The sequence below is a fragment of the Hippoglossus stenolepis genome, chromosome 12, assembly GCF_022539355.2.
Source record: "Hippoglossus stenolepis isolate QCI-W04-F060 chromosome 12, HSTE1.2, whole genome shotgun sequence".
Taxonomy (NCBI): Eukaryota; Metazoa; Chordata; class Actinopteri; order Pleuronectiformes; family Pleuronectidae; genus Hippoglossus; species Hippoglossus stenolepis.
Genome location: NC_061494.1, coordinates 19,950,069 through 19,974,548, shown reverse-complemented (window position 1 = coordinate 19,974,548; position 24,480 = coordinate 19,950,069). Strand labels below are relative to the sequence as shown.

At 41.7% G+C, this 24,480-nt stretch overlaps 1 protein-coding gene across 2 annotated transcripts in view; it reads right to left on the bottom strand.

Annotated features, from left to right (window-relative positions):
- Nucleotides 1-24,480, bottom strand: part of anapc1 (anaphase promoting complex subunit 1) — a 34,095-nt gene extending 9,615 nt beyond the window's left edge. Inside the window, exons 1-43 of one of the 2 annotated variants that reach the window (XM_035172962.2) lie at nucleotides 24,294-24,480; nucleotides 22,996-23,235; nucleotides 22,621-22,785; nucleotides 22,322-22,364; nucleotides 22,123-22,220; nucleotides 21,505-21,584; nucleotides 21,246-21,319; nucleotides 21,009-21,154; nucleotides 20,768-20,925; nucleotides 20,535-20,666; nucleotides 20,169-20,387; nucleotides 19,838-19,933; nucleotides 19,551-19,641; nucleotides 19,364-19,429; nucleotides 19,101-19,238; nucleotides 18,638-18,781; nucleotides 17,182-17,242; nucleotides 15,126-15,181; nucleotides 14,683-14,814; nucleotides 14,523-14,597; nucleotides 14,140-14,250; nucleotides 13,634-13,803; nucleotides 12,411-12,502; nucleotides 11,985-12,133; nucleotides 9,927-10,005; nucleotides 9,243-9,279; nucleotides 8,831-8,904; nucleotides 8,483-8,661; nucleotides 8,232-8,318; nucleotides 7,838-7,977; nucleotides 7,532-7,650; nucleotides 6,959-7,089; nucleotides 6,444-6,584; nucleotides 5,164-5,316; nucleotides 4,928-5,009; nucleotides 4,571-4,662; nucleotides 4,330-4,464; nucleotides 3,949-4,052; nucleotides 3,334-3,412; nucleotides 3,149-3,223; nucleotides 2,656-2,708; nucleotides 2,344-2,491; nucleotides 1,964-2,160 (exon numbers count right to left, since the gene is read on the bottom strand). In XM_035172962.2, the coding sequence (XP_035028853.1) occupies nucleotides 1,964-2,160; nucleotides 2,344-2,491; nucleotides 2,656-2,708; nucleotides 3,149-3,223; nucleotides 3,334-3,412; nucleotides 3,949-4,052; nucleotides 4,330-4,464; nucleotides 4,571-4,662; nucleotides 4,928-5,009; nucleotides 5,164-5,316; nucleotides 6,444-6,584; nucleotides 6,959-7,089; nucleotides 7,532-7,650; nucleotides 7,838-7,977; nucleotides 8,232-8,318; nucleotides 8,483-8,661; nucleotides 8,831-8,904; nucleotides 9,243-9,279; nucleotides 9,927-10,005; nucleotides 11,985-12,133; nucleotides 12,411-12,502; nucleotides 13,634-13,803; nucleotides 14,140-14,250; nucleotides 14,523-14,597; nucleotides 14,683-14,814; nucleotides 15,126-15,181; nucleotides 17,182-17,242; nucleotides 18,638-18,781; nucleotides 19,101-19,238; nucleotides 19,364-19,429; nucleotides 19,551-19,641; nucleotides 19,838-19,933; nucleotides 20,169-20,387; nucleotides 20,535-20,666; nucleotides 20,768-20,925; nucleotides 21,009-21,154; nucleotides 21,246-21,319; nucleotides 21,505-21,584; nucleotides 22,123-22,220; nucleotides 22,322-22,364; nucleotides 22,621-22,785; nucleotides 22,996-23,211 (4,817 nt within the window). In that variant the 5' untranslated portion in view covers nucleotides 23,212-23,235; nucleotides 24,294-24,480. The remainder of the gene's footprint in view (nucleotides 1-1,963; nucleotides 2,161-2,343; nucleotides 2,492-2,655; nucleotides 2,709-3,148; nucleotides 3,224-3,333; nucleotides 3,413-3,948; nucleotides 4,053-4,329; nucleotides 4,465-4,570; nucleotides 4,663-4,927; nucleotides 5,010-5,163; nucleotides 5,317-6,443; nucleotides 6,585-6,958; nucleotides 7,090-7,531; nucleotides 7,651-7,837; nucleotides 7,978-8,231; nucleotides 8,319-8,482; nucleotides 8,662-8,830; nucleotides 8,905-9,242; nucleotides 9,280-9,926; nucleotides 10,006-11,984; nucleotides 12,134-12,410; nucleotides 12,503-13,633; nucleotides 13,804-14,139; nucleotides 14,251-14,522; nucleotides 14,598-14,682; nucleotides 14,815-15,125; nucleotides 15,182-17,181; nucleotides 17,243-18,637; nucleotides 18,782-19,100; nucleotides 19,239-19,363; nucleotides 19,430-19,550; nucleotides 19,642-19,837; nucleotides 19,934-20,168; nucleotides 20,388-20,534; nucleotides 20,667-20,767; nucleotides 20,926-21,008; nucleotides 21,155-21,245; nucleotides 21,320-21,504; nucleotides 21,585-22,122; nucleotides 22,221-22,321; nucleotides 22,365-22,620; nucleotides 22,786-22,995; nucleotides 23,236-24,293) is intronic. The other variant, XM_035172963.2, reaches the window with a different exon arrangement.

Genomic DNA, 24,480 nt, shown 5'->3' with positions numbered 1-24,480 from the left:
CGACAAACTAACCTCACGTACAAGTCAGAAAACCTTACACGGCCTGACTTGGTGCGGGAGGACATTTGACCACTCCCAGGAAACCCACGCAAACATGATAAGCCACCGAGAAAGCCCCTGTCAGCCTGTGGCATGAGCTGTTACTCCGACAGTTTGGAGTAGCAGCAATTAGTCTGAACGCCAAGTGTGACTATGGGTTGCAAAAAACTCAACTTTCACTTCAGTTTCATGGTTAAAAAAATGTATAAATGGGAAGAGAAACCGACTGAGCAAATAGAATGAGAGAGAGGAAGCAAAGGAAGGAAGAAAAAGAGGTGAGAAAATGAATGACGGCAATGTAGCACTGACAAAATGCATAGAAGAGCAAAGACGTGTGTATGGCAGTGAAATGAAAGTGGGGAATGGACTGAAAGGACAACAAAGGAAATTAAAACAATGACATGGCAAAACGACGGCTCTCCAGCATGACATATAGCCTCTGCAGGCACGTGGGAAACACACTACACAGCATGACATTCAAACTGAGGCTCTGCTCACAGCTGGCAGGTCTAAAATAACAACATAACCTGAATAAAGTCAAAAGGTTCATCTGGTTGTGGCTGTAGGTGGAGAAACATGTAATCAGAAAATACACAGGCCAAGGTCAGTGGTTTGAGGAACCCGGTTTTTGTGTGTGTGTGTGTGTGTGTGTGTGTGTGTGTGTGTGTGTGTGTGTGTGTGTGTGTGTGTGTGTGTGTGTGTGTGTGTGTGTGTGTGTGTGTGTGTGTGTGTGTGTGTGTGTGTGTGTGTGTGTGTGTGTGTGTGTGTGTGTGTGTGTGTGTGTGTGTGTGTGTGTGTGTCATTCATTATGCAGAACACAGCGGTCAAAATAGACTTGTGTGTATTTGTACGGCTCACCCACATGACGTGTGTATGTGTTGCACCTGGTTCTTCACGGAAACGGCCGTCCGAAATCTAGTGGGCGTGTTCCAGTATGTACACTATGTTTTCAGTTCGGAGTCTGCTGCAGTTCAAGTACCGTGTGATATTCTAGACAACACCTAGAATATAATTTAACCTCAGTGTCTTCATCAAACAGTTAATTCCAGCGATATTTGCACGCAGTTTTGTCGTAAGACTAAACTTCAAAATAACAGGGACACTTGGGTGCTCAATGCCTTGCTCAAAGGCCCCTCAGAGGTCAGAAGTGACACTAGCAGCTTCAAAACAATGATCCCTTTCTAAACTCTTGTCCATGTGTATGTGCTTCACAAGACTCTTCACAGTGGTCATTTTGTTTTTTTATGTTATGTATAACTTTAAAGTGTATCCTATTAGTTTTTAGATTTCTCCATGTTGGTGATATGCTCAAGGTAGGAAACTGTTCAGCAGACTAAACATACTGTATCGCTCAAATGAGTATTTACACTCGAGGAGCGTGAAGGAGCGAGGGCTTGTAAAGAGGGAGGTGTTATTTTGAATCAAACATTTGTCCAACTGATGCAGGAGCGGGTAAGAGCATAACAAGAATAAATGCTACTCGGCCGTTCCTGTTGTTCACCCAGAAATTTCAAAGATGTAGAAATAATCTTAAAACACCACAGACAGGAAGGAGATTATTATATTTTATACCCTTTTGCTGCAATAACAACTATTCAATCTATTGTGTAAAACTGTTGCTGTTAACCTGCTTCATCCAAGTGCCTTTATATATTATATATAGATGATTTCTATTGCTGCTGGGATCTCAGTTACCAAACATCATTCCCTTGGAGTTATTTTAAATAATTCATTAATCAGAAACTACTCAAATGTCAAATACCATATAAATTCCCCATAGAGGTGACCGGAGCAGTGTAATGTCTATTCATTTAAAAAAAAATTATTGGCTTTTCTTTTCTGCACAGTTGATTTGACCCCAAGCATATAGTAGCTTTTAAATAGCTGCTGTTTGTGTATGAACGCGAGTGTATGAGCATCTCACCTGCCCCCTCCCAGGAAGAGCAGGCCCAGAGCCATATGATGAGCCATGTGGAAGCCATAGTTCATCTCGCCGCCAGTTCGCTTGTGGAAGAAGCGACAGAGCTGCAGGACCTTCAGATTCCCGGTGCCAGACATCACCATGGACATAGCCAGCAGGATCATGGACAGACCGGTCTGCAGGTTGTAATAACCAGTTTGCTGGGGAACAAACACAAACGTTGGCAGAAAGAGCAAGAAGGAACAAAGGAGAAACGTAAGAAATTACAATGTTCAACTCATCTCAAAGTATAAGTTAGTGAGGCTTTTGTCATAACTGTGTAACTGTGACCATCTTGTAAGGTCAAAGCACAAATTCACGTATATACAAATTAAAACACTTACAACAGCAGCTGTACCAGCAAAGGACATGATCTTCATGAAGGTCCTGGCGAACTCGTAGAGGCAGTCGAACGCATCGGAGTTGGCGGAGCCAGCGAAGCGTAGGCCCAGTGCCATACAGGCCCCGGCTGTGATGTAGTCTTGGGCTTGGCTGAGAGAAACAGAAAACATGACGTGCTCAGTCATGATGGTGGAAGAGCAAAACTACAACCACCACAGAAGGTGGTAGAAGAATCATGGACTAAGAGAATATTTCCTGAACAGCTGCGAGGTTTAATGTCGAAACATAATGACAGATTTTCTCTTAATACTCACGCCATTGTCTCCATGTTGATGTCCTCTGAAGGGTCAAATGTCCCCCTCATGATCTGGAAACCCAAAAATGTAATGGAAAAATGTGTGCCAATTACTTATTTAGGATATAGGTGTAATAAATATAAGTGTAACGTGTTTTTTAATCATCTGTTGAATGTCAGTCCCTAAGCAATCACTGCTCTTTTCTTCCTGTGAAACTGGAGAGCGATACTAGACAGTGAATGTGTACGACAACAAATGAAAAGACTCAATAAAGCTGGAGAGATCATTCTGTAACAACAATCACAGACAAAATATTTAAAATCAGTGTGAACGTCTGAAGCAAATTAGCGAATTAAACTGAGTAAATATTTGAAAAGTAAAACTAATTAAACCTGCCCTCGAGCAGAACAAGTAACCACAACTCTCAGCTGGGAATTCTGTACGAGTTATAGTGACTTGTGGCATCACAGCTTCAAATACAGTACGTCTGCATATGTGTGTATTTTCTCACCTGGGGTATGTTGCTCTTGACCCACTCGGTATTAGGGAGGATTTCATCCCACATGATTATACACCGAGCAAGAGTCTGTGAGGGCAGATAAGAAAAAGGAGAGAGAGAGAGGTATATCATATTAAGAGAAAGGTGAGAAAAATGACTAGACACACACACATACACAGAGCTAGTGCTACACTGACCCTCAGCAGCAGAAACTCTGGCTTGATGAAATCCAGCAGGAACCAAGTGTCTGGAGGTTTCAGCCAATCAGCAATCGACCTAGTGGAGAAAACCACAAAGCGGTAAGGGGGTGTTAATACCGTCCTTCAACACCCACTGAGCCAATGGACAGCCGGCATCGACGAGCCTCGAAGAAGACAGGAACCTCTTGACCAATTGCAGAAAGCTACGAGACGGAGGAGACGTGTTCTTCTGTAGCGTAATGTGACAACGGGACTCAGGGAGGGGTGAGAGTTTTCATCAGGTGAGTTATGATGCTCTGCTCAATGATATAGAAAGAACCACACTTTGGCAATATAGTAAAAACTCACCATAAGAGTTAACACAGTCATGGTTTACGAGTATGTGTCGGTTATAAAGTTTGTATATTCGTGTAATTTACTGGATCTGAGGTCCCACATGCTCTTTGTCATTTGCATAATCTTCTTTAATGGTTTGTATCAGAAGAAAATTAAAGAGTGGGTCAGTAGGAAACCTGATTGAGTCACAATCAAACATTAATGTAACAAATCAGGCGTCTGCAATCACATTAAACACGGGCCATTTTTTCAAAGAGGTCATTTGTCTTCTCTCACCTGTTGTTGGTCTTGAGGTAAATCATGGCGAGGGCCAGCGTGGCCCCTGGACACGTCACGTCCACATTGATAGTGTCACCTTCCTGGAACGATGATTGATAGTGCTTGAAGGAAACCTGGCTGTTAGTTAGCAGCTAGCTAACCTCATTAACTGGTCAGATAATTATCGGTTATCATTACTCTCTTTCGTTTTATCCTATTCTATCAGTTGTGAAACTTTGTTTTGTGTTGTCGGTGGCACACGTACCACTTGTCATTTACTATTGTGTTGATATACTGTGAAATACAACAGGTGTTATATATAGTAAAGCTTTCACCAGGACATAATCAGAAGGATCAAACACTAATATTGTTTATTGATTCTTAGATCTGTGCATCTACCTTGATCTGGTAGCTGGGGGACTTGTGTCTCTCCCTGTTGGCCCCAGCCTGAGCTCTGCGGTGGCCCCCCACCATGTACTGATACAACTGCTCAGGGACATTCAGGTCCGTCATCCCAATCAGGTTACTGCCATGCTGTAAGGAGGGAGAGAGAGAGAGGAATGAAGGAAGAGAGGACGGGGGATAAAGAGTCATCCCTATTTTGACTTCAAAATACAACTTAAAGACTTCAGTCACTTACCCCCAGACAGACCATGCCCAGGGCCAGTCCCGCAGCGAGTGAATAGGACTCTCTGTCTGTACAGTACTCCATCTCTGGACCAGGGGGGCGGCCTAAGACAATTTCTTTGTTAATTTGTGTTAAATGCAACCCACAAATATTGTCCTTATCAATATAGATTAATATGACCATTGTTTTCCAGATCTATAGATTGATTTGTCTTTAAAACGTTCAAAAATCTTGAAAAGGCTCATGTCTCTATCCGTCCAGACACACACACACACACACACACACACACACACACACACACACACACACACACACACACACACACACACACACACACACACACACACACACACACACACACACACACACCTATCTCAGACAGCAGGACCTCAGCGTTGTGCCGGTGTCCTGTTCCCTGATACACCAGCCCGATGCCAATTACAGCAGCAACCTGCAGATAAGACGGGGGAGAGAATTGAATGTTTCAATTTCATACAGGGTAATTTCTGTTTGTGTACAGGGTTGTACAGCAGATATGCATCATGTGTTCTCAGATTATTTTGATTATTATGTTTGCAAGGTTTGCATGCACACCCGCTCTTTACCTGCACATTGTGTGGCACGTCCAGCTCAGTCGAGGTGGGTGGGAGCAAGGCAGGGATGTGTATGCTAAGCAGGCGGGTAATTGACATGTCCATGGTGCCCAGCTTGGCTGAGGAAACGCCCAGTATGAGCCCGATACTGGTCATTTCATGGCCCTGACAGAATGACAGAGAGTGGATTTGAGGTGAGGGATTTTTCTCTGAACAACAGTCTTCTCTTCCAAGAAAAATGTTTGACAGAGCTCAACGTGACTGACAGCTCTCATTAGACCCCCTGTAAATCACCTCTGTGTGTGTGTGTGTGTGTGTGTGGTGTGTGTGTGTGTGTGTGTGTGTGTGTGTGTGTTTGTCTGTCAAATCATGCTCTGCCTGCATGTTACAACACAAATACTCAAAGAGAGTTGTGTATAATAATAAAAAAGAATTGTGATGAAACACTGAACATTTTTATAACAGTTTATTTAATTCCTGTCATTAATTTTGTGCAATCTATTAAGTTTTTTCTGAGCTGGCAGTTTTCTGAAAGGATCTAAGGAGAGACGGCTACATTTTAATATAATCACTTTTCTCCAAATCTCGGGAACTTTAAAATCTGTATTCTCACATCGTATTTATAGAGGGATGATTGAGACAGAGAACTCGCTCATCTTTATGATCTGCAGCTGCATTTCACACCTTCAATCACTATGGGAACTGAAAGTGAATCGATCTCGGACCCAGTGTGAACACATTGGGTAAAAAGAATTAAAAAAAAGCTTTGTCTCGTTGCATCCTGTTGTTTTTCTCACCTGAAAGTGGGAAGCCTAGTTTCAAAGCAGAGTTTCACTTTGACTGGCTGCTTGGCTCTGATGCAAGTTTACATCTCATACAGTCATCTGGAGAAATGGGTATAAGAATGACTGTGTGTGGGTTTGTGTGTGTGTGCCCATGCCATGAAAGTAGACTGGAGGTGCCTTTGCGTAAACTGTATTTAAGTTCATTTTTGTTTTACTCCCTTGCAATTCTTTGTACGTTGGTGTGTGTGTGTGTGTGTGTGTGTGTGTGTGTGTTGTGTGTGTGTGTGTGTGTGTGTGTGTGTGTGTGTGTGTGTGTGTGTGTGTGTGTGTGTGTGTGTGTAAACCACAATAGGAAACAGTAATTAAAAGAACAATCAACAGTAAACTGAGCGTTAAGGTGTTCACTAAACCTGTGAATACTCTATAGGATTATGAACAAAATGTGTATATTTGCTTTGTTCCTGCTGTGAAGAACGTACACGCGAGTGTGACTGTGTGTGTGTGTACCTTGGTGAGGTAGTCATGTATGTTGAGCGTAGCCAGCTTGGTGAGGTGTCCATTGAGGCCCAGGGCCATAAGGAAGCCTGCATACTCATTGGCCAGCTCGGGGCTCTTTGGCTTGTTGTAGGCGATCCACGCTGAGTCGACCTTAACAAACACAAAATGAAGTCAAGTATATTTTTTCCAGGAATAAGAAAGAGTTGTTTACTACAGGGTGAGAAAGTTTGCAATGCAAGCTTGAACAAGTGCAAGTAGTTTCTGAGTATTTCCAAATTTCAAAAGGTGAACATTCTGAATAGATTGAAGATAAAAATGTCTGCCTGATGGAGACGATAGAGGAAACATTACAGCTTCACCCAAATTATTAGGGTTTATTATGAAGTCTATGAATATAAACAGCGAATTTAATTTGAAAATATCCAACATGGCAGTCTGTAGAAAAAGTGGTGATCGGCTGCAGGTATGTAGAACTGAACATGAGGCCTGATGAGAGAGGAGAGCCCCTCTGGTTTCAGACAGACCTGTGAAGCTGGAGCTATTTTGAGTCCGGCGGCGACTCCGTTATGGAAACTGGGCCAGCCGGTCATATTGGGAGGAACATCAATGTTCCCACTGTTCAGATCCACCGTCGTGTTCCTCGGAGGAGCTCGACCTGCAGAGAAACAAGAGAACTACAGGGTAAAAGAATAAACTACACAAACACTGAACATGACAACATTACCGATGTCTTTTCATATATTTCTCCAAATGACTAAGACTCACAACTTCCCAGGTTTGATCATGTTGCACTTTCATCTACTTATTTTCACTGTTTGAATAGGAAACAATCACTGTCATTTATACAAGTTAACCTGATGGACATCGTCCCATTTCTAACATCTATCAGAAAAGATCATCAAGCTGGACAATCACTACACTTTCTCACATTTTTATAAAATTGTATTATATTATAATCATTAATTGTTGTTTTTGCCCTTGGAAATAGACATGTTTACTTGTCTGGGTTGTTCCACAATAAACCGTTTATCGAATGGTATTAGCCAATGCACACGCACCGGTGAGAACGTTCACATCTCAACATTAACAGCTTTTACCTGTCAGGTTGAGTTTGGGCACAGGCAAAGGTTCAGTCGGTACAGGATGATAGGAGAAGAGAGTGAAGAGGCCTCGGCCGACTGGGAGAGCCATGGTCCTCTGACACAGCTGCAGGAGTCTGGACAAGATACAAAGACGAGGACAAAAACAAAATATATTTTTTGAGAAACAGACCAATTTCAAATAGCACGAAAGAAATAAATCCCTTAAATAAATGAATGAGAAATCCTATGGAAGAGGATTGTTGCGTCTATATTCTATTATAAGACACAGAGGCAATCAGGGCACACATACATAACACTCACTTGTTCTCTTTCTCCTCTATGTACTCGTGGTCAGAAACCTCTGGTAGCTGAACCACACTGACTCGGACCGGTCTGGAACTCTGCAGGAGCCTCCTGACCTCCTGGACCCTCAGATCCTGACTCCAGATCAGCCCAGTAACCTGGAAAGGAGGGTGTTAAAAAGAGAAATTCAAATCCATCCAGGCTGAGTTTTAAGTGATAGATGCCCAATCTAGTGATGTCAAGGAAAGTGATTAAAAAAATTCCTGAATCTGCCTCTTAAACCAGATCTGCACCAAAATTGAATGGGTTCTTTCCGGACTCATGACCCATCTCTGCCCCAAGTTTCATGCAAATAAGTTTAGAGTGGCAACAGAACAATAACGCAGGAAGCGACATTTGTTTGTTCGCTTACCTCTTGAATTATGTCCGACATCCCGTCTTCCTCCTCATCTGGCTCTGTGGTCACAGGAGGCTCCAAGGACAGACCTGAACCTACAGACTGGAGACAAACACAAGTGAGACATATGTTTACAAACCACAAGGAAAGTTGCCAACAATATATAATGTTGATATAATTTAATTATAAGCACTGCCCAGAATATGTATCATAATCTAACTGTTATTCAGAAAAACAATTTGGGTTTCAACTTATTTCACACTCACAGCTTTGCTCTTGGCCAGGGTCATCTTGTGAGCTTGTTTGGTCAGATCCTGTCGCCCAATCAGCATGCAGACCTCCTCAGACCAATCAGAAGACGGCTGTTCCCGGCAGCGGTAGATGGCCTCTCTGATGGGCAAAGCAACGCCGAAGGGGACGGACTCCAGGTCCTTCAGGGTGAAACCTAGACCAGTGAAATGAGGGGAATGAGCGTTTATTTCTCATGCCACACAAAAGGCATCTGAAGACCTACTTTAGAAGCTGTGATGCTGATAAAGAGGCTATACTGAATAACATTACATCTTCCCCAGTGTAAATAATGCAGGTAAAAAAATCGCTTATGCATGTCCTACCTTCTGAGGCGAGCCACACCACCAGCTGCTCAGCCAGACTCTCACTGGAAGACTTGAATTTGACACTGCTCTGTCTAGAATAAATACACATGAAAATTAGTGAGGTAAGTTATTACTGATTTAATGTAATGTCAAGCAAGAAATCATGAAATGTAATAATTGAAAACATTCTGAGGAAAAAACAGAACTTTAAAATCACTTTTTATAAATACTCAATGAAATTCAGGTATAATGACTCCAAAATAATTTTATATTATTATTATAAATAAATATATTATAAGGATAAGGAGTTAAAGCCCTTCTACTGTGATCTTCACAGACCTTCCCACTGTACGTAACTATTTAGCTGCTGTGAAACACAAAAAAACAAAAAAAAATCAACTCCCCCTCTCACTGCTGTGAGGGGAATTACCTTCTGTAATGTAGTTCACTGGCACCAGTCTTGTGGCCTGAGAAAAATAAAGATAAGAGTGATGAACGAGAGCAATACTCTGGGGAAAGAGGTCAACTGGTTCCAAAATTGTATCCATCATTTGCTCATTCCATTGAACTCTCGACTGCATTTTCAAACCTGCACTGACTGCTTGTTGAAATTTGTCGGTAAAAAGAAAAGGGCACTAAAATGAAGGGGTTCAATCAAGACAACATCTCGTTCCTGGTGAGTGGAGGACAACGCTTATGTGGGATGACATATGCTATTGTTTGGGTTTATTTCGTCACTGAAATTAGAAAAAAAAATGTCACTCTGCACAAAGCCACTCACAAAGTCAAGATCCAATTCTGTGTCAGTGCAGAAAAAAGGACCTGCAGCGACTGCTCTCACCTCAGCGCTCAAACTGCGAAAATCGGGTGACACACAAATCTGCGTCACACACCTTTCTCTCTTTGTTTCTCGAGCCTGAAGCAGGGAGTTATGGGACTGGCAGGTAATAAAGGCTGGTTGTCAATAAATGTTCACACACACACACACACACACACACACACACACACAGTGAAAGGTTTCCGTCAGAAACACACATCCCAAGTCCCAGGATACGAACAAAGACGAGTAAAATGATGTTCGAGCTGGTCACAAGACACACGAACACAAACGGACCTGCAGAGAGCTTGACCAGGTACGTGGACACATCAGTCGAAGTGGCATTTTCATCTCCGGCGATGTAGAGAGCGTAACTCTGAGGGGAAAAAGGCCAAATGAGACAAAGAGAGGAAATAAAAGAGATTTAGAGCAGGTATCAACTGTGCTAAGTCAGATCCTTTAAGTTATATCAGTCTGATTTTTACCCCTGGTCATGTTTTCACCACACCGTCTGTTTGTTTGTCGGCAGGATTACGCAAAAACTACGGCTTTCCAGGAAACTGGGTGGAAGGCTGTGACACGTTAAAGGAAAATATTTACCATACGTGTGAATTTAATCTAAATGTGCATCTTCTCTATAACAGTTCATCTGATAAGCAAAAGCAAGAAATGTCTGACAGACAGAGTGGGACTGACGATACTGGCTGCAAGGAAAGAAATATTTAACTCAGGAGGCATTTAGAATTACAGGGAGGTGAACCAGAGGGCTAGTTAGCTCATGAGCCATTTCTACTATAATAGCATTACTCTTCCAACTGCAGATCCTGGATAATATAACATCCATCACAATATAAACCAGCAGAGTGCACAAGAGCCAAGAGTAAGCAAAGCACGGACATGCATGCAAATACCGTCCATGTTCACATGCACATGAAAAGACTGTATGAGGGCCTTTCTATTTATAGCCTTGATATGAAGCCCCAAATATAGGCTCAGTTAAAACAGCCAGTCTAATCCAACTGCAAGCTGCAATGTCTGCAGGGTCAAGACCAGTGCAACCTGCGCCACCATGGGGTGAAGAAAAGGGATGGCAGCAGCATTATAAAACTGTAAACATAGAGATGCCGATATGCACCATCTTCACTGATTAAATTCAGTTTAGATATTTAACCTCTGTTGGGCCTTGGGGCTGTTATGCACCGTTCTTGTTTTAGGTGCTGTAATCCTTTACATATTTTAGCATTGGTCAAACAGCTATATATATATATATATATATATATATATACACAGTTTCTACAGAATAAATACTCTATGTATAAATATCTATATCTGTTTCTCTCAGTCTGGTTAATAATAGCTAATTAACTAAAGTTTGTTCCTCTCAATCATTAAAAAAAAATCACTTTTGTTGTGAAGGCATCGCTAGAATCCAAACACATCAAACTTTTTTTAAACTAACTAATAAAATCAGTAAATGACAACTTTCTAAACGCTTCAAATGTCTTTTTTTATCTTGCAGTGGACAGAACGTTTTTAACATCACTGGTTAATTATATTTTTTGAAAAATGGACACTTCATAAACAAACTGGGGCTAAGTCGTCATTGCCTCCGTCATCGTCTAGACAAACAATAGCAGCCGGAAATAAGACTTTTTCCAAGTGTCCTTTCTTCCATGATCATCAAAGGTTCAATACAACACCCACCCACACACACACATCTATACCATGACGTAATTGCTCTTTATGTTCCGAAAAACAATCACAGACCTGCTGTACGAACAGATTATCAGACTGCATCTCAATCAAGGCTCAACTCTTTACCGTCACTGTCTTGCTCGCACGCAGACACACAAAACCACAAACCAGAAAGCCTGTGAGACCTGCTAAGGACTGCATAATATCTGACTAATCGTATCCGTCTATCTATAAAAATGTTGTTGCGTTACTGTGACATTTTTTATACAACCTTTCACGTACAGCTGCAGTTCCTCGCTCCCTGTGACAAATCAAATTAAAATATACAAATTGCTTCACATCCCAGTTTGAGGATGCTTGTATTATTTGGGTGTCGTGGAGTCTCATTGTCATTTGTTCGGTACTGATAATGATGCTGAAATTTAACCAGGGTAAATTCTGCTGTACAGACGATCAAATGTTCATTAAATCTGCAGTTTTCTTCCTAAAAAAAACCTGGAAAAGAAGGTAATTTGGGACTTTTGTAATTACTCTTACTCAGATTTCTCTACAACTATATGTTTGATTTATAATTTTTTTGATTGTGCAGGCAGTTGTTTCAGTTACAGTAACTATAGTCCGAGATGTTTATCTGATGAAACAGAGGAGCTTTGGTCGTACCAGAACCAGCAGCCGGGTCCTCTGACAGATGCCGGGCAGGTAGGGGAAAGGTGGGCTCTCTTCTCCTCTCAGACAGCTACTGAGCCAGCTCAACACACAGGGAGGCTCCGCCCTCAGGAAGGAGGGATGCTGCATCTGGCCAATCATGGCTGAGAGCAGACAGGTGAAGAGAAGAGAGGGTGACAAGTTGGGAAATGGAAAGAGGAGTTAACATGATATTGGTTTGGACAGGAAGTGGAGACGCAAAATCAATTTTCGTACGTACAGTCCGAATCTGGCCCACATCTCTATATAAAAATTAAAAAAAACAGACATGCAAAGAAACCTTACGGCCTTTGTCAACCACAGACCATCCAGCCTCATCTATTCCACTACAACACATCTCGTCTGCTTCCTGACTTGATACCGTAATTAAACAGGTCTTACCCTGGTCTATGAGGCAGCTCTCAGTGAAGCCACTAATTAATGAAGGGTAGTCTCTCCAGTATAGATCCACATATTCATCCAACTGGAGGTCTCTGCAAACAGAACAATTATATATTAATATCCCTGTGCAGCAATGACTCAGTGTACTTGAACACATCACGCATACTCATACTGAAGATATCTACAGCACTAAAGGGTCAGAGGTAGGATTTTATTATTACCATAGTGACGAAACAGTCAATACATCGACCTTGTGCTGCAGGACAATGAAACAAACATCTAAAAATGGCTTTACGTACATTTTTAGCATCTGTGGCATTTAACTCGTCTTTGGCAAGTAATTAAACACATTAATCAGATAGTCAATAGTTTTTAATCCTGGTAGCAAACCCCCACAACCACACAATTGCGGAAATAGAAAGGAAATGTACTTTTGTGATTGTATAAAAGTAAATAAGAATTATATAGAAGGAAAAAACACTTTCAGGGCTACGGGAGCAGATCAAACGAGGCACTGATATTTAATTTTAATGTAATATTTATAACTGGATTGTAAATATCAAACTCTTAGATAAAAAGGTTGTAAAAAAAACATGTAATCTCTCCAGAACAATATCACATAAAACCATCAGGATCACCATAATGTTTTATCAGACAGTTAGCCTGATAAAAGCAGAAACAGTAAAAAAAAAAAAAAGACTACACCATACTTCACAACATCCCACATACAAACCAACACAGGCCAATTACTCTGTAGAGCGCTTCACTCTCCCACTCCACCTATTCTGTGAATGTCATCGGCACCAATCACAGCGGTCTCTTCACAACCTGTTGAAGTCTATTTCTCTGTACACGCCACTAAAGAGCCTTGATTACACACAAGCTTTCAATGAAAACAATGAACAGCGTGTTCACCTTTTCTTCTTGTGGTAGGAGCTAAAAGTTGTTGGCAGGAAAGTAGATCAGGTTCTTTGTTGTAACAAATGTCACAAGTCTCTTCTCGATTTTGTAACATTCGTGTATTAAAGCAACAGTTCTTGCTATTTCCGCTATTTCATATTCATTCAGTTCCATGTGTGCATGACTTTACTCCCTTTATTAATCTGTGAATACACTGCAAAATGCTCCACTCACTTGATCAGCCCGCACCAGTCACATGCCATTTACTTTCCTCAAAGCAGCTAAAAGAGATCTTAAACACACGTGGGTTCAGCAGTGGTTACCTGGCCATCTGCTGCAGCAGGCACACCAGCGACGAGGCTCTTGCTCTCTGCAGCTCGTCCAGCTGCAGCTCCTGATAGAGCAGGTGGAGGACGTAGAAAAGTGCAGGAATGTGCGGGAAGAGAGGAGCTGAACTGTCCAGCTTCAGTGATGGACTGGAGGGAGAAGAGACCTGAAACAAAGGAAGAGGAGAAGAAGGGAAAGAGTTAAGGAGCAAAAGGCAAAGTGTTAAAAAGGGGATAATATGTTTTCACTGTATGATGTAGCAGTAAATTTGTACTAAACCGTCCATATTCAAGTAAATTATTATTTTTTTGGTTTTATTAACACAAATGAATGGAAATTGGAGAGTAGGCCGGAAGACGATGGGTGAAAAACCTGGAGCTACGTCACATCAGGTTTTATTCAAAGAAAGTGCATCATGTCCATCCTTGTCTAAACCACATGTGCAAACCAACTAAATCAAACAACATGCAATAAACAGATCCACCCAGAGTGAGTTACATACAAAGGACATGCCCTCGATTTCTGTGGTGACAGTACTGGAGTCCACAGGACCACAGGCAGGCTGGAAGTTCATCTGACGGTGGTAATGAGACCCCAACAAATAGTCCCAGTCCTGCAGAAAGAAAGCAAATTAAAAGCCAGTAGAAACAGGGGCTAACCATCTTACTGATGGTTTTCTTTGACACCAACTCTAGTTACAAAGCATTCATTTTTAGTGTTTTCTCCAGATGAAACTCTGTAGTTTCTTCTTTCCCACAAACGTGCACCATCCGTTTCCAGAAAACAAATCTGCAAGTTATCTTAAAGTAGATATTACTGTGTTTAGTGCTAATTGTGCTACAAACATCACATCACATCACAACAGATCATACTTGAGTCACACACCTCATCAGAGCCTCCGTCAGAGGGACGCGCCTTCTTGGCTGCAATCACGGGAGAGAGAGGCACTTCAAAATGCAGCTGGGGAGACATGGAGGACAAAGAGCAAGGTCAAGAACCAGGTTTGTGAGGCTTAAAATAGAAAACACTCGTGCAGGTGACTTACATTTCTTGTCCAAGTAAGGCGCTCAGTGTTGTAGCCCATCAGTGTCATGAAGCAGGTGACGAACAGGTTCCACTCTGCATGAGCACTGGGACCGCCGGGGGCGTTGTAGATGTTATACCACTTCACCAAAACCTGCATAATAACAGTTTTTAATCAGTTTTAAATCCATTTAGATTTTGGTCATTATAAATAAAATAATTTGAATGCATGGATAAAATAATGGTACTTTTCATAGCAGACAGAATATCTGGTTGCATAGTATCACTGGTTCTCTAAGAGTCTGTTACATATTTGATATTTGCGCGTTAATCAAAAAAAAACAACTACATCGTTATGGTGTTATTGACCAATAGGACAATGCCAGCCAGCATTTGTTTGACACACATGACCGAATTGTCCATTCCATAGCAGTGTTTCTAGAATTAACCATGAGTCCAACGAACCTTCATGGCAGCTTCCTTGGGCAGGATTATACGAATCGCCTGAAGGCATTTCCTCACTGAAAGAAGTCAGAGAAAGAAAAAGTGACAATGTAGAAATACAACATGTAATTCTAGGAATAAGTAATAATGGGTTTGGCAAAGGGAAATGACGTGACGATAACTTCACTCCACGTAAGAAATGCTGATTTTATATCATATAACTCAACCCTCGACACACATGTCCCCATATTAAGGTTATAGTTTAGTCCAAAGGTCAAAGGAAAAAGGCTCAGATTTAAGAGTTAAGATAACTTGGTGAGAAATAGTTTAAAGAACTTCCAGTTGATGTCTTGATGCTGCACCAGAACTTTGCGAGAGAAGAGTGTTGAGTTTCCTCTACACTCATTTAAAACAGCCTCTTCTCAAGAAAGGAGGAAATTAAAAAAGGAAACACCACTATGGCAGTAATGAGTATAAGTGTCTGTTTACAACGCTGACCAATCAGATTCCTAATCAACGTCACCGTCAGTTAATTGAACATCCAGTGTGGGAAAGGTCAGGGAAGAAGGGGATAAATGGCATTTCATTAGAGGGAGAAAGCTTCTCCTGTAGGATTGATTAGTAAATAATGGGGGACAAAGACACAAAGGAAAGGACACACACACCACAGTGACAATACTTTGGTTCTTTTTCATGTACAAGGTAATTAATAAGTTAAGAGGTGGTTGAAAAATGATTTAAAAGTTAATTGTCGAAGCAGATGCTGAGATGTGAACAGAAGCAGGTGGTGGGTAAAAAAAACTAAACATGTTGTCAGTCTAATGCATATTTATAATTTAAGTACTTTGTCATGAACTGTTTTTTATATTCAAGAGGAAAACTCGGGGTGGAAATGTTTCCCCAGCGACTGCAACAACACGTCATTTCTAGCACTTTCAAGCTTTCTATTTATCTGCTGAATGGACTTTTTCTATCTAACTGCACAAGCAATTATCTGTTTGACATCAAAGTGTTTGTCATGGAAACATAAAACTTGTTTTGGTGTAATAGAAAAATGATCCGACAGGACATGGTTAGTGAAAAGACATTTTGATGGAAACATTCTTATAATTGCTTTAGATTAAATCTTGACGCGGTGGTAATTTGTCTTAAAAAGGGGAAAATGTTGATTGAAATGTGTATTATTTTACATTTTGATGCTTTTTCTCGACTGTGTGGCATCGGCAGTTTCCTCAGTAACAACAAAGAGGTGAGTTACATTTGCTTCTCAATCTCTCAAGCTGACAAAAAATATTTTCTGGCTTTAATTGCCTCAAAATATATTACCGTATTTTTATATTTTCCAATGCAAATAGTCTTTCAATTCTACTCTTATCTCACCAGGACTTAATTATTGACATGTCTTAATTTAAACATAATTCTGTAATACATAAGGCTTCCATGGGACATGAAAAATATACCAGTTCATATGAAGTCATGTTTATTTTTAGTCCACTAACATGTTTCCACAGAAAAATAGATTTTTTTTAAAGGCATGGAAACATGTGTCTCTGATTTTTCTCACTCAGCTACACACTGAAACTTCACTGATATAATGGCTTAATCATTATCAGTGGGATGCTGTGGGCCTGTGTGTGTGTGTGTGTGTGTGTGTGTGTGTGTGTTGTAATGGCATCAATACATCAAGATTATACGTCACTGCGTAACAATGTAGTGCAGCTCTCAAACCTAATCTCCAGGGCTTAACTGCTCTGACTCAGCCATAGGTGTGTGTGTGTGTGTGTGTGTGTGTGTGTGTGTGTGTGTGTGTGTGTGTGTGCACTGAAAAGTACACATATTCACAACAGAAAGTGTTACTACCCAACAGTAACAGTACAAAAACGCAATATGGATGCCTGTAGATCATATTTGTTTAGTTCAATTTCTTGAACCTTGTCTGTCTGTCTGTGTGTGTGTCTGTATGTGTGTGTGTTTATGTGCGCGAGAGTGTGTCTGTATGTGTGTGTATATATGTGTGAGAGTGTGTGTGTGTGTTTGTGTGTGTGTGTGTGCGTGTTGATGTGTGTGTGTGTCTCACCCAGCTCCGAGGTAGCGATCTCTGGGACGGAGATCCTCAGCATTGTGCCACTGTTGAGTTCCTACACAGATAAAGAGATTCAATTCAATTTACACATTCAGATCAGTTTCATGTTGTTGCAGCACAACTGCTCAGGTGGTCAGTGTTGTGGCAGCTTCATGACGACAAATCATCTACACTGTACCTTAATCAGAATTAGTAGATATTTTTACACATAACATTAACAATGGCTCGGTCCTATTTACATGTTCCGACGATGCAGCTAGATGGAATCAAGTCATCATTAATTCAATTATATAAACCTATGCTTTTCTAACAGTGACATGTCAAAACGTCTGCTGTAGAAAGGTCTGTTGTTCGGAGAATCTAAAATCCACTTTTATAGAAAGGTTCATTAGTGTGTGCAGTGATTCATTATCTCCAGCTACACAGACAGAGAACGGCTGCTGCTCCTCCCTGTATCAGTCTGAGTCTCAAACTGACTCCATGAATTATTGTTACCTACCGGATCCAGGTATTCATAGATTTCTTTAACATTGTGAGATAGGGAGGTTTTCACCATTTTCGATGATTTTAGAATAATAATTCATATATCTTGATGAAAGGGAAAAACATTTTTAGGGAACAGCATCTATGAGTGTGTGAAATTTGGTGCAGTTCAACTGAGTGCCATACTAGTTAACATACTAACACTGTACAATATATCTATCAAACAGTGTTTGATTGGCATGAACCAAAGTTAGCAGCCGTCTCACCGGGAGTAAAATGGATTTGTAGTGCGTCAATGAAAACACGGTGGAAGGTAGTCGCAGCACAATGGAGATTTTTCAGCCTTTCACACATGTGGGAACTTGGGAATAATGGGAAAATGTCACTTGTTACTTTATTGGCATATTTTCTCCAGCGGTCTTGGCCCTGTTCTGTCATTATTTCGCTGCACTGCTGAACTGATTCATAAGACCTCCTGACGAGAAAATAAACCCTCGACCTGACAACACACAGAGCAGCCGCTGCTTTACAAAGTCCAGCGAGCGGCTTCAGCAAACAACTGGTGTCCAGACTCACATCAAGGAGTCAAACTGTGACTTTCTGTTAACGAGTCCTTGGACGGAGGAGACTGTGTCTATATCCAGTCTGACAGTATGAACCCACAGGGCAGAAACATACACAGCTCTGTGGGTTTGGAAGAAACTTGGAAGAAAAATTGGAAGAAACAAAAACTTCTGGAAAGGTTGTTGATGATCATCCATTCAAAATACACTTTCTGTTAAATTTGCCTTGATTTAAACTAATAAGACCATTTCCTCAAACGTCTTATTCAACACGAACTTGATCTGTCCTCACCTCTAGTAGCTTTTCATGCATATACATGACATTTTCAAATATATGGTTCCAAGCATTTCTCCAGATCAAAATGTTGGAGTTGGTTCTTGAAAACACACAGAAACAAACCTACCAGAGTGACCCGGTTGCAGACGGGGTCCCGGAGAGCATGGATGTAGGGCATGGCCTGTTGAAAAGAGTAATCTTCCAAAAACGAAGCTTCGTGGTGTTTAATGTTTGGACCCCTCAGCTCTGACACTGGTGAAGGCATCGCAGCCTGAAGGAGGGAAAAAGAAACGAGAGAGGTGAAGTGGAGTGAGAGAAAAAAGGGGAAACGGAAGGAAATGAAGTGAGCGGCCAAGATGAGGGGACAGACTATAATTTCTGAAATAGATCTTAAATAAAAAGTCATTATTATAATCTGATTATTTCAAGCCGCAGAATGAAACAGGAAACCAAATCAAGCTGCCATATTTACTGTGAGAGATTAGAAATATTTTTCAAACTCCAGCAAAGACTAGAATTATTTATAATATATAAATTATGAAAACATGAATGACTCCATCAATTTGTATAATACATTTAAATGGCGATACCTCATCCAGTCTTTGGATGTGCCTGCTGCCAGCGTTTGCCGGCGTGCTAACGTTCTCCAGTGGCGTGTTGAGATGAGGGAGGTGGTTGGTCAGGTTGAAGGTGGGCGACAGGAGCCCGGGGACAAACACCTTGCTGACCTGGACAGACACAGTAATGTCACTTAAAAATCCAGGAATGTCCGTTTACTATTATCAGCTGAAAAAGAGGTTTGTAGATCAGAAGGAGTTGATCTGGCTTTAAAAAGTCCTGCGTTCGTCCTCACCCTGGTGATTCCTGTGTAGAGAACCAGACTTCCACAGGCCTCCAGAACCAGCATGGCATCTATGTTCTGTGGACCAAGGTTTTATAGTCAATAGCTTGTTAATGGTTGCAACATAATTATTTTCATTACAGATTAATCTAAATTTTACCTACATGTAAATTTGATAAAGCATGAATAAAGAAAGTACCTGCAAAGGTTCTGCATCTTTTGCAGGGATGGACGTGACGGAGGCAAAGATGAGCTGAGACGTATCATTACTCTCAATAAACCTCACACATCTGTGAAAACAAAGAAATAGATACAAATTTAATAAAAGAGTTTTCACCACCAATATGTTACATTTTAACTGTTTTAAGTTGTTTGTCCTTGTTCGGTAACTATTTGACCTTTGATTTAAATAATCTGTGACTTTTAATGTGCATAATAGTTTCTGTATCAAATTGAATTGTGTGAGAAAACAGTGTGTTTGCTGACCTGAGCTGTTGGTGAGACTCCACTAGGAAACAGAGGTATCGGTTCTCACAGACATCAGAGGTCAGGAAAACTTTAGAGGCCTGGCTGCTCATCTCCCTACGAATGAGTAAAGGTGAAGATTTAGTTGACAAACAAGAAGTAAGAGTAAAATCAAACAACATAATAAAACTTCTTTATAAACAGAAACCCATTTGGCAGATAATCTGAGAAAGTTACCGAGGCAGTGAGGAGCCCTGAGTTTAAAAGACAAAGTTGAAATCAAATCAAAGTAAAATTATTGATCACAGACTCTACATCTATTTTCAGTAGAGTCCAGTGCTGGTATATTTACCTGTGACATCCAGCTGTGACCGTTTCACTCCACAGCTGCTCCATGCAGAGGTCAGGTACAATGGGCTCCATCTCTGGCACCAGCATCGTCTCATTGACCGTGCTGTTGGGAGAGGTTAACAAGCCATGGTGGCCCCTGGGTGACGGGCTGTTGAAAGACGTGTTGAAGCGAGAAACTCCTGAGAAGGATGGAGCCGCCATTCCTGGAGAGTGGGCGCGGCTGGGACAGAAGGATGGTGGAAGAGAAATTAGTGCACATAGTGTGTATTATTGACCACTAGTGGTGTTGTAGAGAACTGTTTCATTGAGCACAAGGATGCACACATGCATAAATACATTTTGCCTTTAACTTAAGAGTTCCACTCACCTTAAGGCAGCCATGTTGGATATACTCGGGGAATTAACGCGGGAATGTAATCCTGGTGAGGACGTCATGATCCTGCTCTGGTGGCTGTGCAGAGCGCTGCAGTGGAGCGGGGAGCCCGTGCCAACAGCACAACTAGACACAGAAAACCAAGGATGGGGTCAGACAACAGTTAGGGAGCAGAGGGTCGACTAAAGTAACGTGTCATGAATTATCATTCACTTGATTTTCCTTACCTTGTTCCAATCACAGGACCGAGCCCAGCTATCCCACTCCCTCCAGGCGAGTCCAGACGGGAGATGTTACGGAGATGAGAGGTCAGGAAACCTGAGGCCCTCAGACCCAACGGTGTGCTGAGTGGCTCTGCCGGACACCGCAGGACCACAGACCGCTCCTGATGGAGGTCAGAGGCTCAAGATGAGGGATAGGAAACATGGATGAGTGTGTCTGTGTGTGTGTGTGTGTGCGATCACTCACATCATTAGTGACCTTGCGCAGGGCCCATACAAAGTGTATTCCCTGTAAAGTGTCATAGGTGACAACTAAAGAGGGCTGAGAGCAGCTGAACACAATCTTCATGGTGGAGTCAGACGCGTACTGCACACGGGAGCCTTCAAACTGGCCTGGAATAGACACACACAGTGGTAAAAGAATGGCCTATTATTACTCATCTAGGAAGAGAGACACTGTGATTGTGTGCGAATGTGTCTGTACCTGTAGGCTTACACACTACTGGCGCGATCTCGTCTAGAGGATGCAGCATGCTGAACAATGTGGGCAGAGGTTCCCTGTAGACAAAAGAAAAAGCTCAGTGACTCAGTAACAAGCCAAATGACAATGTGTTGTGTGTACATGAGTGTGTGATTAGGAGGAGGACTTTAATGTAGGTGCATTTATTCAGGAATTGAGCTTTGATGTGTGCGACTGAATCTGTGCCATGAGCTTTTACGTGCACATGGAGTGTTATATGTACCCCAGGGGGAGCTGTGTGTCGGTAGCAGAGTTTTTTCGTTCCAACAAAAGTCCAAACTTGGTTGCCCAGACATCTGAGACCTGGAGGAGATGATAAGTTGAACAGGAGAGACATATTTAACATGATGTTAAATTATTGTGTAATAATGACAATATTCATCTTAAATGAATAAAATGTACTTTATGAATAAAGAAATGGATGCATTCCAAATTGTATGCTTCAGAAGTGCCCTTTCCCTTTATACTGACCAAATATGACTTCAAACAAAGACCCATAGGAGAAAAGGATGCAACCAAGCACACACACAGTTTAGACACAGGCATCTGACATGTATTGGGTTCTTTCCCACTGTCAATGATCCAAATTCTCCATTACAACTGGTTATCCAGTCAACAGCTCAGCCCAGGGGGATCTAAATAACACTCACTAGCATGATGATTTGAAATGCTGCCTTTCCAAAGTGGATACTTGAGAATTTAGGAATTCATCCCTCCATAAACAGGAATTTATTTACAGGTTAAGATGAAAAAACTTTCTGAACAGAAACTGTTTTCCTTTGAGAGTCTTGTCCCCTCTTATTTGGTGGATTTAAACATTTTGCGGTGGTGTGTCTCTCACCTGGAACGGTAGTGGTGAGATGAAATCCTTCCCAGTCACGGTGTGAACGTTGACACAGCTACTCTGGACGATACACACAGTCTGTTCCACTTCCTCCTCTGTAAAACATTATTAAAGACATTGATTTTTTTTTCTGCACAACCAAATTAAAGTATAACTTTTAACAGAAATTGTTTTTAATCTTGTAATGATACCGTACCATCTTTCTTGTTCTTAGGAACAGCAAAGTTACACCATAAGGCCTGTAGACAGAATCAAAGGATTGATTGACATATTTTGGCCAAGAATCTCAACATATATGGTTATTCATTTCAGATACATGGCCTTTTGTGTTACCTAGGAAGATAAATGACATCTAACTGACACCTGAATTATTAAGTTCAAAACTGAGAATCAAAATTAAATACTTCAGATTTCCTAATTTCTCACAGATCCATCCAGAGACATTTAGAATGGCATAGCAGTTTTACAGTCTGAAAACAGGGTTTAGTAACGTACCTGTTGCACTGGGCTGTCGACGGTGAAGGCCTTGTATACGCTGGAGGATTGAGTCCGACTTCCCTGACTCCAGACGACCACATTTCCTGCTGTGTAGAGCTCTTCTTCGAACTCAAAGTCCTCTTGCCTGACTCCCATGCAGCCCTTCCTAAGCTGCCAGCATTCCTGTCAATCAAAACGTGCCCATGTCAACACAACAAAGACTGAATCAAAAAATCCACACTGTACTGAGAGGTAAACTTGCCTGTACTGTATTTTTTTTTTATTATGCACTACTGTTAGTTTGATCTTCTTCAGTATTTTGCAAACAGAAGTACTTTTATGCTACAATATAAGCTCCAGTATGTAAAAGCCATGTAACGCCATGAAACCCACCTTTTCTCTCTCCTGCAGACTGACTTCCTGCAGGGACCCGACCAAGCCGGCGGCACCGTCTGAGGACCAGAGCTCCGACGCAGGCTGGAGCTCCCTGAGCTGCAGGTTGAAGGCATTTGGATGGTTCCTGCAGTGCTCGCGGCCAAACGGGACAAACGACTGCAATTCCCCTGCGGCGATCATCGTGGCTGTCTCTTCATACACGACTTCCGACATGAGTTACAGATATCAGCATTATTTCTGGGAAGAATACAGGATGAAGAAGGAAGAAATATATTTACAAAAACTCGTGTTTTTTTCTTCATTCACTGGTCACAGCCCAATCTTCAGAGTCTGAGAATGTGGTCTTCCCCTCAGACAAAGCTTGGGTAAAGATATGACTTCTGACAACACCAAAAACTGTGGTGAAGTATTTATAAGTTTATGACTCTGGGAAAAACTCCCCCAAAATACTGGATATCTGGACCATCTCATTGGCAGAATCACACACATTCAGGATAATCTTCTGGATCTCATTTTGATAAACAATGTAATGTTTTTTCACGTCAATTTACCTGAACCTCCCCAGAGACAGTTTGAACAGTGGGAGGAATATATCCCACTGTGCAGGACAGATGGGAGAAAAGACAGGGGGGTCTTCTTATACAATTAAAATAAAATCTAGAAACAATCATTTATATAACAAGCTGAATCTTCAATGAAAGTTACTCTATTGCATGGGAATATTGTGTGGGACTAAAAGACAGGGCTGAAAATAGTGATTAACACTCATTTGAACCATTAAAATAAGACTTAAATTGCTAAATGTATATGGTAAACATGGTGCTACATCGTTTACCAGTACTGTGCTGACTTGCTGTCAAGCCAGTGAAGTACACAACTGTATTTGTAGCATCTGTATGCAACCAGAGTCAGAAACACGAGTGGAAGGATCGAGGCTGAGTGACAGAAGGGCTGAAAACACGTGTCAGGGAGGACACTTCACTTTGTGTCTGTCAAAACAATAACAGCTACACGTTCATTGAAGAGAAGAAGAGCAGCTGTTCAGACAGCGGTTGTAAAGTAACTGTGTTAAGTTGTCATGGTTGCACTCGAGTCGGTCAACTTCAAAACAAACAGACAAACGCACTAAACAGCGAATAAACAAGAACACGCCATTATGTGGCATGTCACCGGTAGGCTAGCGTTAGCATGCTAAAGCTAAACCTCCCATAGAGCAACACTGACTTCACGGTTAGCCCTCAAGCTAGCGCTAGCTCCGGCTAGCTTGGCGTCTGAAGGGCCGTTTGGCGGCTGACCTGTCAATAAGGAATCGTCTGGCTCTGGTCGCGGAGTCCTCGTCCTTCCTGTGCGCGAGTCTCCACCGGCTGCGACATACAAACAACTCGGGGCAGGAGCCAAACTGCGGATTTGGCTACGGCAGGTTTTCAAAAGAGCGCGGACATGTTGGCTGTCCCGTCATCCTCTTCCTCCGCCGGCCAGCCA